Source organism: Bactrocera latifrons, unplaced genomic scaffold (assembly GCF_001853355.1).
Source record: "Bactrocera latifrons isolate USDA-ARS-PBARC rearing strain unplaced genomic scaffold, ASM185335v1 scaffold_583, whole genome shotgun sequence".
NCBI lineage: Eukaryota > Metazoa > Arthropoda > Insecta > Diptera > Tephritidae > Bactrocera > Bactrocera latifrons.
This window is the reverse complement of record NW_017537249.1, coordinates 11,310-24,174: the sequence shown is the minus strand read 5'-3', so window position 1 is coordinate 24,174 and position 12,865 is coordinate 11,310. Positions and strand designations below refer to the sequence as shown.

Below are 12,865 nucleotides of genomic sequence, written 5' to 3'. Positions count from 1 at the left end.
TTTGGCAAATAACAAGAGAATATGTGTTTGTACAAATATTGTAGTATGTACTAATATTTATTTTCTATAGTTCTCACAAGTTCTGTAAGTTTCGAACCTTTTTGGTTTTTTTGTTCCTTTGAGATTTTGTGTCACAGGCAGATTTTGCCGTATGTTTGTATATAAATGATACTATTTATATTATTTTGAACAGGGGAGTAAGAGTTGAAAAAAGTAATTTTTTTTTTTATAATTTGGTGTGTTTTGAGAAAGCAAATATGGTATTTTTCTTTTTGATAAATTTTAATAGCCTTTGAAACGGATTTTAATCACAGGTATAATATAAACTACGACTGTAATTTTAGGCATAGGCGTGCAAATGTGCATTAATTAAATAAATAGTGGACATAATACTCTCACTTTGTTTTCAAAAAAGAGTTTTTGGGGATAATGCGGTTGTATCTATGTATGTATGTATATACATATGTGTCTGCGGGCCGTTGATGCTACTTCCTTCTCCTCCGCTTCCAGTTGGTTGTTCTCTTGGTCTAAGTATGTATGTATGTTATTGCGGTTTTTTTTTTATCTATTCTAGTTTAATTTAAATTCGCGCCCGTTTCTTTGTTTTTATTTATATATTGTTGTAGAGTTTCGCGCGCGATTTTCTGTGTGTTGTTTTCTGTTTCTTTTTTTGTATGTATTTGTAAATTTGTATTTTCTTCTTSCTGTTTGGGCCACTGCACTTTTCGTTTTTTAATCGTAGCACACTGCGCTCTTTTGGCTTGATTGCTTTTTTGTTTGTTTTGTTTTTTGCTTTTTACTTGCACATACTTAGCTTTGTATTGTTTGTATTTATCTTGTAATTTGGTAATTCACCGCACATGTTGTTTTTTTTGTAAAACTCGAATAAAATGCGTTACTTTATTGGTTCCAATTTATAGTTTTAATGTGGCAATCTCATTTTGTAAATGAATTAAGAAAACTATATGCAGCAAAGTCGTTTCTAATTATAAGACCACCACTGTATATATATTTCGGCAATTCACTGCACCTTTGTTTTTGTTGCCCTTTTTTTTTGTTTTTTTTTTGTTTTATGTGTGCATTTACTGTGCTGCTGAGCATTTGCTTTGTTTTGTTTACCGCACTTTTTTAAATTTTGTCACCATAGTTTAGGATACATAAATATATGTATGTAAATTATTTTTGATTTGGTTTTGTGTTTTTATTTATTTTTTTATTATTATTATTATTATTATTATTATTTTTAATTATCTGGTCACACACGTACCATACCGTTGAGTAAAATAAAACTTCCGTATTTCAATTTGATATATTTACACTGTGTTTAATTTATTGTAAATTAAGTATGTCGTTACAGTATATTGGTTTACAGAAGTAAACCCAAAAGATTTTATCACGCAGGCTCGTCTTATTACGTAATGTCGGCTTGACCGTAGCGCGCAGGATCTATCTACTTCGGAGCGAAATGTTGAGGATCGAATGCCAGGTATCGACGTGGCGCAGTTTGTAAACTAAAAATGTGTCCGCAATCCTTTTTCCCAGCCTTTTTGTGARGTGGGTTGATTGATGTAGAAGTGTGGTGAGTTGTGTCGTGTGGTGATGTATGAGTATGCTGTCATCAGTAGTGTTGTATTAGTGTCTGCCAGTTTTTCCGGGTAGAGGTGACAGATGCTTAACTCATTTAAACAAAAGGGAAAATATAATGTCTCCTAATGGAGCGTTGAGTCCTGTTATAAATATGCGAAAAGCCTGCTCCGTATTCTTTTTGTTAAGATCTTTGGTTATGGACGTGTTACCCCCATAGGTCATAACAATTTGGTTTGTCATTAGTGTTAGTTTCTTGTTAACTAAATTGTAATAATCAATAACCGACATAGAGCCTTTTCGTAAAATGCACATTTCGAGTTCTATAATGTGAATAGGACGTTTGTCCGAAACTGAAAAATCAAAACGAGCAATTATTGCAACAAAGTTTAACAGAGTATCATTGGCAGTTAATGTGTCGTTTACTTCTAGGTAAGAGCTGCGATATATTTTTTACTTCCTCTGGTGTATAGGAATAGGAATATAAAAAAAAAAATAAAGCTTTATGAGCTGCTTCTCGCCAACTAACGTAAGTATTTATTTTTCCTGAAAATTGTGGTAGTGATTTTCTTACATCCTGGGATTCATGATTCTGAATGTTGTGCTTTATTCTTTCTGTTTCATAATCTGTAGTTCTATTTGCTTCTTTATCTACTTGTGCCCTTAATCTATCAATTTGCTTTCTTAATTATAATATACATTACTTTCCGCCATTAGGCACGTAAATAAATCTTCTGTTAATCCTGAGTCATTAGCCATTTTGAATTAGTGTTTTTGTCTTTTTGTTTACATATATAAAAAAATAATATAATATTTATTTTATGCTTGTATGATCTCTTCTAGAAAGAGAGGCTCTTCTATTCGGCAGGGACTTTTTTTGTAGGATTCGCAGAATTGAGCTAGTTATGAGACTTTCTTCATTTAGTTATGTGGCTGGTCGAGCCTCACTTTTATGCTTTATCGATTTAAATATACTTTACCTGTATAGGCTCTTTGAAACCTGAATCATAGCCACACTTCTAATGTATCCCTATTCTAATAGTCCTTTTATTTTTTCCTATGTAATTAAATACTGCCTTTAAACAGTTTCCTTCACTATCTTTGTCATGGAAGTAATTTAATAAAAATGGTTTTCCCCGTTGATGAGCTGTACGAGATATACGACGACATTGACATAAGAGCTCATCGTTCCATCATATCATCCGCATAGGACCATAGATCTTCCGCCAAAAAAAAAAAAATGCAAAATAACGTAACATCACTTTTCGTAAGTTTACAGGAGAAGCAAATAACCGTACAGAAAACCACTTGAGATATTGAAACGAAATTTTCAAATCTGAAGTAACATGAAACTATAAGTATATTTTAGATAAAACAAAACAAAGCAAAATTTATATTAGGTGTCTTACGTTATTTTGAATTTTCATTTCTGAAACGAAATAACGTATGATCAATCCAATTTTGTATAAAAATAAAAAAATTTAATACTAATATTTTTTTTAATTTTAAATAAAAACAGTCACAAGTTTTTCATATTTCATGTCATTATTTATAATAATGTGTACAAAAGCTAAGAAATTATGATAATGTTTAATTATGATTTATTATCTTACAGATGTTACCATTCTTTTTGGTTATCGTTAAACAAGTGCAAAAGATTAGGCTGCTGCATTCCTAAAAGAACAGGGGTCTGAACACTCGGAAATCCTTAGTCACTTTGACTGCCTACCGTATCACCTAGTTAAACCGAACTCTGGCGTCTCCTTCTCTACCTATATACCGGTGAGGTGGGTGGAAAGCAGACTTTGGAGAAGAGGCCAGCGAGCTTCTTCACGGATAGTGGGAAGGTTGGTGGAAGGGTCGGCTCAGTGAATAAAGGCCTAACGAACTAACGCCTAAAAAAAAAAAAAAAAAGAAATAATGCCTAAAAATTGCATATAGGAATTAGACGGTTGTTCATAATGAAAGAATGCCTAACATTTTAGGAATTTCTTCATTAAAATTGTTAGGTGATTCTTCATAATGAAAGAAAGCCTAACAATCAAAAATGAAGAAACGCCTAATTAGGTATTTATTCATTTTTGATTGTTAGGCTTTTTTTCATTAATGTTATTCGATTTTTCATTTTGCTAAAAGTGTGATTTTTATTGCTATTATGCGTGAATTTGTTGAAGACCAACGGTTGTACTTACGGTTAGACAAATGTTTTAGCATTTTGTTATCAGTTGTCATTCGGTAAACTTCTATCACTACGAGGAAGTCAATCATATGTGTTGGACATTGAAATTTATATTATAATTAAAAATGGATTACGAAATAATTTCTGGCAAGATGATTAATTCAAAAYTGCTTTATGTAATATCAGATGCAAAGAGGTTTACAATTATTAGCAGCAAAGACATTTGAAATCTCTGAAAGGTTTCATATTGAATACATCGGAAAGGTATAAAATAAAAAATGTGATATTATAGATATTTTACATTATAAAATTCTATCGTTATTTGTATTCTTCTTTTCAGATCTTTCCATTCCTTTTTATACTTATGGATAAAAAATTGCAAAAAAACTATGGAGATATATTTTCATACATTAATGAAAATGTATTTGAATTAAGCGCCAAAAGTTTTCTAACTGATTTCGAAGTCATTCTTCAAATGGCAATAAGAAATAAACTCACCGTTGGTAAAATCTATGGTTGTTGGTTTCATTATTGCCAAGCAATAAGGAGAAATATTTCATATAAGTGGAAACAATTGGCTTCTTCAATAAGAAACAATCAAAATGCCTCTACGATATACCACAAAATCCTTGCTCTACCTCTGTTACCAGCTACACAAATAAGTGCGGCTTTTGGGAACATAAAAGAAGAATTGGTGAATACAAATATGCAAGAATTATTTACACCATTCATTACTTATTATGAAAAGCAATGGTTGCGAAAGGTAAGTTCCGTTTTCCAAAATGCATACACCACCTTGGAAACATTCTGTAAACGGGAAAATTATAAGATTTCAAAATCATAAAAGCAATTTGTTGTTGTTTTTTTTTTGAAGGTGACACCCGAAGTATTTTCGGTTTTCTTAAAAAGAACACAGACTACATCAGCTGTCGATTCCTATAAAGGCGTTATTGGCCGCATGATTCAAAAAAATGGAAATTTGTTAAAGCTCTTATTGATGAAGATAGAGAAATGGAAATTTTTTCAAATTTATTAAAGCTCTTATTGATGAAGAGTTTAATAAGAGTAGAGATTTTGATCTTCTTATATGCAGTGGTGGATCCCATGGTACTACAAAGAAAAAAGAAGACCGTGTATGAGCAAAAATCAAGTCAGATTGAAGAAGCCAGTCATGAACTCTTGCAGGGAAAAATTACGCCCAAAGAATTTTTGCAAGGAATGGTTTTCAAAAAAGTAAAGTTTGTGTTGGTGTAGAACCAGATGAGGACATATTTTGAAGGGTCTTCCTTATGACAGTAATAAAGAGGATGATAATGATAGCGCGGATAAAAATGATGATGGCGACGAGACTGTTGTTGCAAACATAGCAAGCAATTATTTTGGCGAAAGTAAAGGCACGATGTGCATAGTGTGTTTGGTTKCAAAGCCAAATATATTATATTTGCCATGGCGGCATTTAAAAATTTGCTCGAACTGTCATAATTTTCTTTTCAAAATATATTTTCTTAAAGTTGTAAGCATTTTCATTCGAATTGTCAGGTCTTCTTTCATTAGGGGTTATTATATAATGAAAGAAACCCTAACAATTTAGATTTTCTTTCATTTTTAAAATTAGGCTTTCCTTCATTTTTAAAGTTAGACGTTCTTGAACTTTCTTGTTAGGCGTTCTTGTTTAGGCATTATTTCATTTTTAAAAATTAGGCGTTAGTTCGTTAGGCCTTTATTCACTGAGCCGGAAGGGTCTATTGTCAAGAGCTCTCTATCAATTCCAGTTTCATGAAACGCCAATGCAGATTTCCATTGGCTACTAAACGTTTTGGTAATTTATAGTTCGAAAACCGAAGTTACTCTTTTCTATGGCCTCACAAAGAACTACCACATGCGGTCTTTGGTCAGCCCTTCAAAGCACATTTAAGATAACCAATAAAAAATAAACATAAACAATAAATCAAGCTAACTTCGTTTAAAAAAAAAAACAAATTTATTTTGTTTAACGAAATCATGATAGGTTTTTTGAATTTTCAATATAACTTGGGTATTTCTGATCGCAGAAGCTTAAAATTTGTGACGCATATCTAATATAGTGTGGTGAATCGTAATCAATAAAAAACTCAATTTTGAACTTTTTGATGATACCTTATTTTGCATTTTAGGGGACGATATGTATTATATTTTTCAATCCACAGACTAGCGAAAAAATTAAAATGGGTTGTTTGAGATTTCGACTAAAAAATAAATTTTTAAATTACACTATATTTTATATTTAAAGTATATATAATAAGAAGGAAATTTTAATTAGATGCCTAAGTAAGTATAAATGACGGACGATTCTACCTGACTAAATTTTGTTATCAAATTACTATTGAATTGCAATTAATCCTCATAAGTACAAATTTGCTTTTTTGATACATACATATATGTACTTTATATTTTAAAATCATATTGCACTCTACGCAGTATTTTTGTGGTATATGAATATTTTCATCCCACTTCCAAAGGCACCCTTAGAAAATACGAATTAAATAAAAAGTGCAGCAATTGGGTGGGAAATCCCACTGCTAACTACAAGGGTTGTCCTGTATATAAATATTTTAAATCGAAGTCGTCACAGGGCATTCAAGCACGTTGTACCCAAATGTTACAAACCCTCTGTAATGAAATTATATCAATATCAGATAAAGGTTCACATCCTATTACTTTTAAGAATAATACTATGCAAGGAAACATTGCAAATCTAGTGAAAGGAAGTATTAAAACTATGATCTTAAATTTTATACAATGTATGACACAATTTACGTCTACCATGCAAAACATGATCCAAGATTTAGTAAAATCACAAAATCAAATGCTGCAAAATTTATAGAGTAAACAATGAGCTTACTAAGTATCTGTATATGGAATGCTAACTGTGTTGACCAACACAAATTAGAGATTATTAGATTTTTGTTTGAAAAAAAAAAATATAGATGTACCTAATGCTTATATCAGAAACTCATCTAACAAATAAAAATAATTTCAATATACCGGGATTTACAAATGTTACAAATCATCCGGATGGAAAAACGCGTGGGGTATGTTAGTGTTGGTTAGAAATTGGTTAAACCAATATGCTCTAGAATCTAAAGGGTGACATCACCGTCGTCCAAAAAATGCGATGGACGGGACAAGGACAGAGACGAGTAGGTCCTTGTGACAGTTGCTACAGTGGCCATATAAAGGAGCGCAAGTTTTATGTGGGATTCGTGGTGGGAGAGAGACTCCGTCGCCGAGTACTATCATTCACTCCGGTGAATGAACGTCTAGCCACAATCCGCATCCAAAGCTAGGTTCTTCAACATATCGCTGATTTGCGCCCACGCCCCGATGGAAGAGAAGGACGATGTGACATTTTATGACTGCTTGGAAAGCACTTATGAGAGCTGACCCCGCCACGATGTCAAAATCGTGCTTGGCGACTTTAACGCCAGGGTGGGCAAAGAAGGTATCTTTGGCACTATGGTCGGTAAATTCAGCATTAACGAGGAAACATCCCCTAATGGGTTGAGGCCCGAAATATGGTTATCTGTAGTACTAGATTCCAGCATAAGAAGATACATAAAGCTACCTGGCTGTCTCCGGATCGGAAAACCATCAACCAGGTCGATAACGTTGTGATAAACGGAAGACATCTCCAGTGTTTTAGAAGTGTGTGCGTTCCGAGGTCCTAACATCGACTCGGAACACTACCTTGTTGCAGCCAAGATTCTCACCCGCCTCTGTGCAGCAAAAAACGCACGCCATCAAACGCAAGGAAGGTTCGACGTCGAGAAGCTGCAATCACAACAGACAGCCGAACGATTTTCTACTCGTCCTGCACTCCTGCTCTCTGAGAGCACTCGTCAACAACTCGGTATAAGGGAACTGTGGGACGGCATTTCAAACTCTTTACGTACAGCCTCAACCGAAACCATTGGTTTTCGGAAAGTATAGAAGAACAGCTGGTACGACGAGGAGTGCCGTGTCGCAGCGGAAAGAACACAGGCTGCCTACCTCGCAACGTTACGATCGACCACAACACGTGCGGGATGGGATAGATACCGAGAGTTGAAGAGGGAAGCGAGACGCATTTGCAGACAGAAAAAGAAAGGGGCCGAAATGATGGGGTACGAAGAGCTTGATAAGCTGGCCGACAGGGGTAATTCTACGAAAAAATGAGCGGAGCATACTCTTGTAGAACCCCACAGGTGATCTAGTCACCGATGCCCAGAGCATACTTAAATTGTGGAGGGAATACTTCTGCACCCTGCTGAATGGCAGTGAACGCACAACGCCAGGAGAACGCGAACCCGATTCCTCAATCGATGACGATGGAGCAGACGTCCCATTGCCCGACCATGAAGAAGTTCGAAAAAAGCGGGATATTGAACCACAGAGGCGAATAACTGATAAGGAATTTCTTTGTAAAATACGGTCGGACGAAAGCATGCCCAACGATTGGAATTTAAGTGTGCTATGCCCATTCTATAAAAAAGGAGACACGACAATCTGCGCCTACTACCGTGGGATAAGCCTCCTCAATATCGCATATAAGGTTCTATCGAGCGTATTGTGTGAAAAATTAAAAACCACCGTCAACAAACTGATTGGGCCTTATCAGTGTGGCTTTGAAAAGAGCTGCTTTCGAGAGCACGAAAAGGAGCTGCTTTATACCGCGATGATTGAATTTGGTATCCCCGCAAAACTAATACGGCTATGTAAACTGACGTTGAGGAACAACAAAAGCTCCGTCAGAATCGGGAAGGACCTCTCCGAGTCGTTTGATACCAAACGAGGTTTCAGACAAGGCGACTCCCTATCGAGCGATTTCTTCAACCAGCTTCTGGAGAAAATAATTAGAGCTGCATAACTAAATAGAGAATGTTCAATCTTGTATAAGAGTGTACAGCTGCTGCCGTATGCCGATGATATTGATATCATCGGCCTCAACACGCGCGCCGATAGTTCTGCTTTCTTCAGACTGGACAAGGAAGCAACACAAATGGGTCTGGCAGTGAACGAGGGCAAGATGAAATATCTCCTGTCATCAAACAAACAGTCGTCGCACTCACGCTTTGGCACTCACGTCACTGTTGACAGTCACAGCTTTGAAGTTGTAGATAATTTCGTCTATCTTGGAACCAGCGTAAACCCCACCAACAATGTCAGCAACGCAGGATAACTCTTGCCAACAGGTGCTACTTCGGACTGAGTAGGCAATTGAGAAGCAAAGTCCTAGCTCGACGAACAAAAACCAAACTCTATAAGTCACTCATAATTCCCGTCCTGTTATAGTGTGCAGAGGCTTGGACGATGACAACAACTGATGAGTCGACGTTGCTAGTTTTCCAGAGAAGAGTTCTGCGAAAGATTTCGAGATTTCGATGGAACGATGAGCTGTACGAGATATATGACGTCATTGAATTAAAAGACAGTGGCTACGCTGGCTAGGTCATGTTGTCCGAAAGAGGAAGATCTCCACTCCGTTGGAAGGACCAGGTGGAGAAGGAACTGGCTACGCTTGGAATATCCAATTGGAGCCACGTAGCGAAAAGAAGAAACGACGGGTGTGCTGTTGTTAATTTAGCTATAATCGCGTAAGCGGTTTCTACGCCAATTAAGAAGAAGACTTATTGAAACTTTTCTTTAATCCGTAGTGTAATCCGTACTATTTTGCCTCAACGGTGTCAATAAAAATGGCTTGAGTGGATATGCGCTATATATAGCAATCCACTGCGAGAAGGACTATTCAAGAAGATTTTGGCCTCAGTATATACAGTAATAAACCTTTGCTTTGTTTACATACATATACTMAACTCTAAAAATTCTTAGAGTGTTGTGTAACACTTTTTTTGCTACTTTCATGATAATCACGGTGTTATGTTAGCATTTGAGCTACATATAAATTTTAAATTTTGATGATCAACACTTTAAAATATATGTTAACATGGCAATTGTTAACAATTGCTAAATAAAAGTAATAATGCGTGATCAGCAATAATGAGTAAAGCATAGCGGAAATGCATCTTTAGTTGCACAATATTTCCCACAGCAAAAACCAGACGCTTTCATCAGCATAAAAGCTCATTTTTCGGTGTGAAGCKGAAGTCCAACACGCGCAACCCAAATAAGTCAATTCAGAGAACAACATCAAGTCAGAAGTGCAACTTAGCTTAGCTTTTAAGTAAAATAATTTTTAAGTTTTAGTCTTAGCTCTGTAATCAAACAAAGAAGAACTAAATAAAACTTTGTTAACTTTAAATATCTTAACTGGCGCTCAACGTGGGGCCTTCGCTAGTCGCGTTTAGTAAATCGTATCAATACAATTCGGGGTATCCACAAGTCTTGGTTAAAAAGTTTGTGATGTCGTGATACTCAATATTTTGTGCTGTCGTGATACCCAGCGGCTACCATTAGAAGACAAGGATAATACTTACCACCCCATAGACGGCGAAGGCTTGGGCTAAGACTCAACTGAAGTGCAGGAAAAGAGCCCCCCTAGTCGCCATAGCAAACGGGAAACGCAAGACGTTAGCCGCCTGCCCAGGAGAATTTTCCTGCTACTAGAGTAAGAATTAATTTTAATAATCAATATTAATATATTCACATATGTAAAAGAATTTCTAAAATATAAAAATTGAAACTGTTTAATGTGAAACAAACTATGTTTAAGAAATCTTTAATGCAAAGGTGAACACAATCTAAGAATAGTGACATAATTTAAGAAAGAAAGCGTAATTCAGAAAAAAATAATTAAACGAAACGAGAAAATATTAAATCGAAAATTAAAATAAGYTTACTAAAAGTGAAAAGTTTAGAAAGGAAAGTTTTAACTCAAAATAAAATAAGCTAGGGATAAATTGAATTTTTTTAAATAAAAAGTGAATAATAGAAATATATCAATCATGCCAGTTAACCCTGCCGACCTCGTTCGAGTAATCACAGGAATTGTGAACAATGTCTTAAGGACTGAAGGGCGAAACATTGTTCAAGCCGCCCTTAATCCAAATTCCAAATTTTCAAATTTCACTAACATTGCCATAGACTCAAGACCACCCGGGAACGTCTCTGAATGAGACAAAATACCAGATGTGGTACGATGTCTTCGGGAGTTCTCCGGAAATCCGGGAGAATTCACATCTTAGGGGAAAGCGTGGGCAGGATCCTCCAGATATACGAGCCTCAAAGAGGTACCCCAAAATATTATGGCATATTCAATGTCGTTAGAAACAAAATCGTGGGCAATGCCGACATTGCCTTGGAGTCCTATAACACTCCATTGGATTGGAAGGCGACCTCCAGTTGCCTAACATTGCATTACGCAGATAAACGCGACCTTGGTACCCTTGAGTACCAAATGACTTCTCTCGCAGAGGGTAGCAATACAATTCAAGAATTTTACCAAAAGGTATATTCTCATCTCTCACTAATTCTGAACAAACTGGGATGCATTGAAGTCGGCGCAGAAGCCATGCACCTTCTAACTCGTACGTATAGGGATAAAGCCCTAGATACGTTCGTTCGCGGACTCAAAGGAGATTTACCGAGACTCCTTGGAATGAGGGAACCAGCAGACCTCCCTCAGGCACTCCCCTTGTGTCTCAAACTAGAGAATCAAACCTTCAAATCACATTATGCCTTGAGCAATAATAACAATATCAGCAGAAAACCACAAGAGTTTCGTCCACCGCTACCTCCCAGAAGGATGAACAATGAGTTTTACCCCATATTGGCATACATGCCCCAACCAAGGTTGTACGCAGCCACTCCACATAGACCACCGCAAATGAACTATCAAGTTCAACGCCAGCAACAGGCGCCCCAATATGCACAACATCATTACAATCCACCACCACGTCCTTTGCATAAGCCACAGCCACGTCCAGAACCAATGGACATTGACCCATCACTGTGAACTACAACTTTAGCCATTACGATGACGAATGTTACAACGACAGAAATGATAGAGGTCAGGACGATATCTACATAGACACGATTGATTTACATTTCTTAGAATGAGTCACTCTTCGCTGCCCTATGTCGAATGCAGGCTGAAGAGTGGAGATATTGTGAAAATTTTAGTAGATATAGGATCTACGAAAAACTATATACGATCCTATATCGTGCCCAATCCAATAAATAGCGAAAGCATTTTTTTTCGGAATCCATAGCAGGAGACATCGAAATGAAACAGCATACCTTTCTAAACCTATTTAACTCAGACAAAAAACTGAAATTCTACCTCCTCCCAACTCTGATATCATTCCATGGTATTATTGGTAATGATAGCCTTAAAGAACTTGACGCAGTCATCCACGTAAAGAATAACTTCATGGAGTTAGAAGGCCATAGCAAAATGAAAACCAAGCAGCTAGCTTCAAGATCTGTTAACAAAATAGATATTAAGGAAGATAACTTGTCACAAAAACATCAGAAAGAAATAAATAATTTAGTCGAAAATTTTTCTAATCTCTTTACGGAACCAAACGATAAACTTACCTATATCACTAAAGTCATAGGAGAAATCAGAACGCACAAGGACACTCTCGTTTATACAATGTATTACCCTTTCCCAATGTCAAAATCAACAAAATGTTAGACGATGGCATCATTCGACCATCCAGATCACCTTATATTTCACCCGTTTGGGTTGTAGCAAAAAAACCCGATCCCCACGTCAATAAGCAATACCGAATCGTTATTGACTATAGAAAGCTTAACTCGATTACTGTAGCAGACCGTTACCCAATACCCCAAATTAATRAGGTAGTATCCCAGCATGGAAAAAATAAATAACTTTCCGTTTTGGATTTAAAAAGTGGATTCCATCAAATTCCTCTCAAAGAATCCGATATTGAGAAAATAGCTTTCTCAATAAACAATGGCAAATACGAATTCACAAGACTGTCATTCGGACTCAATAATGCCCCTTCAATTTTCCAGCGAGCCTTAGATGACATTCTTCGTCATCACATTGGGAAAATTTGCTATGTCTATATCGATGATATAGTCGTTTTCAGCAACTCTGAAGAAGAGCACACCCTCAACTTAAACCAAATTTTCAAAACCCTTGAAGACGCAAACATG

At 36.1% G+C, this 12,865-nt stretch overlaps 1 protein-coding gene across 1 annotated transcript; it reads left to right on the top strand.

The window, feature by feature from the left end:
- Nucleotides 1-3,343: 3,343 nt before the first annotated feature.
- Nucleotides 3,344-5,209, top strand: LOC108974720. Its single transcript, XM_018942732.1, has 3 exons — nt 3,344-3,431; nt 4,104-4,526; nt 4,638-5,209. Exons 2-3 carry the CDS (start codon nt 4,128-4,130, stop codon nt 4,797-4,799), a joined length of 561 nt encoding a protein of 186 aa, XP_018798277.1. The 5' UTR covers nt 3,344-3,431; nt 4,104-4,127; the 3' UTR covers nt 4,800-5,209.
- Nucleotides 5,210-12,865: the final 7,656 nt, after the last annotated feature.

Coding starts and splice junctions, on each gene's coding strand:
- LOC108974720 (XM_018942732.1), top strand. CDS start 4,128: ATGGATAAAAAATTGCAAAAAAACTATGGAGATATATTTTCATACATT. Junction 4,527..4,637: donor AAAAGCAATGGTTGCGAAAG/GTAAGTTCCGTT, acceptor TTTTTTTTGAAG/GTGACACCCGAAGTATTTTC.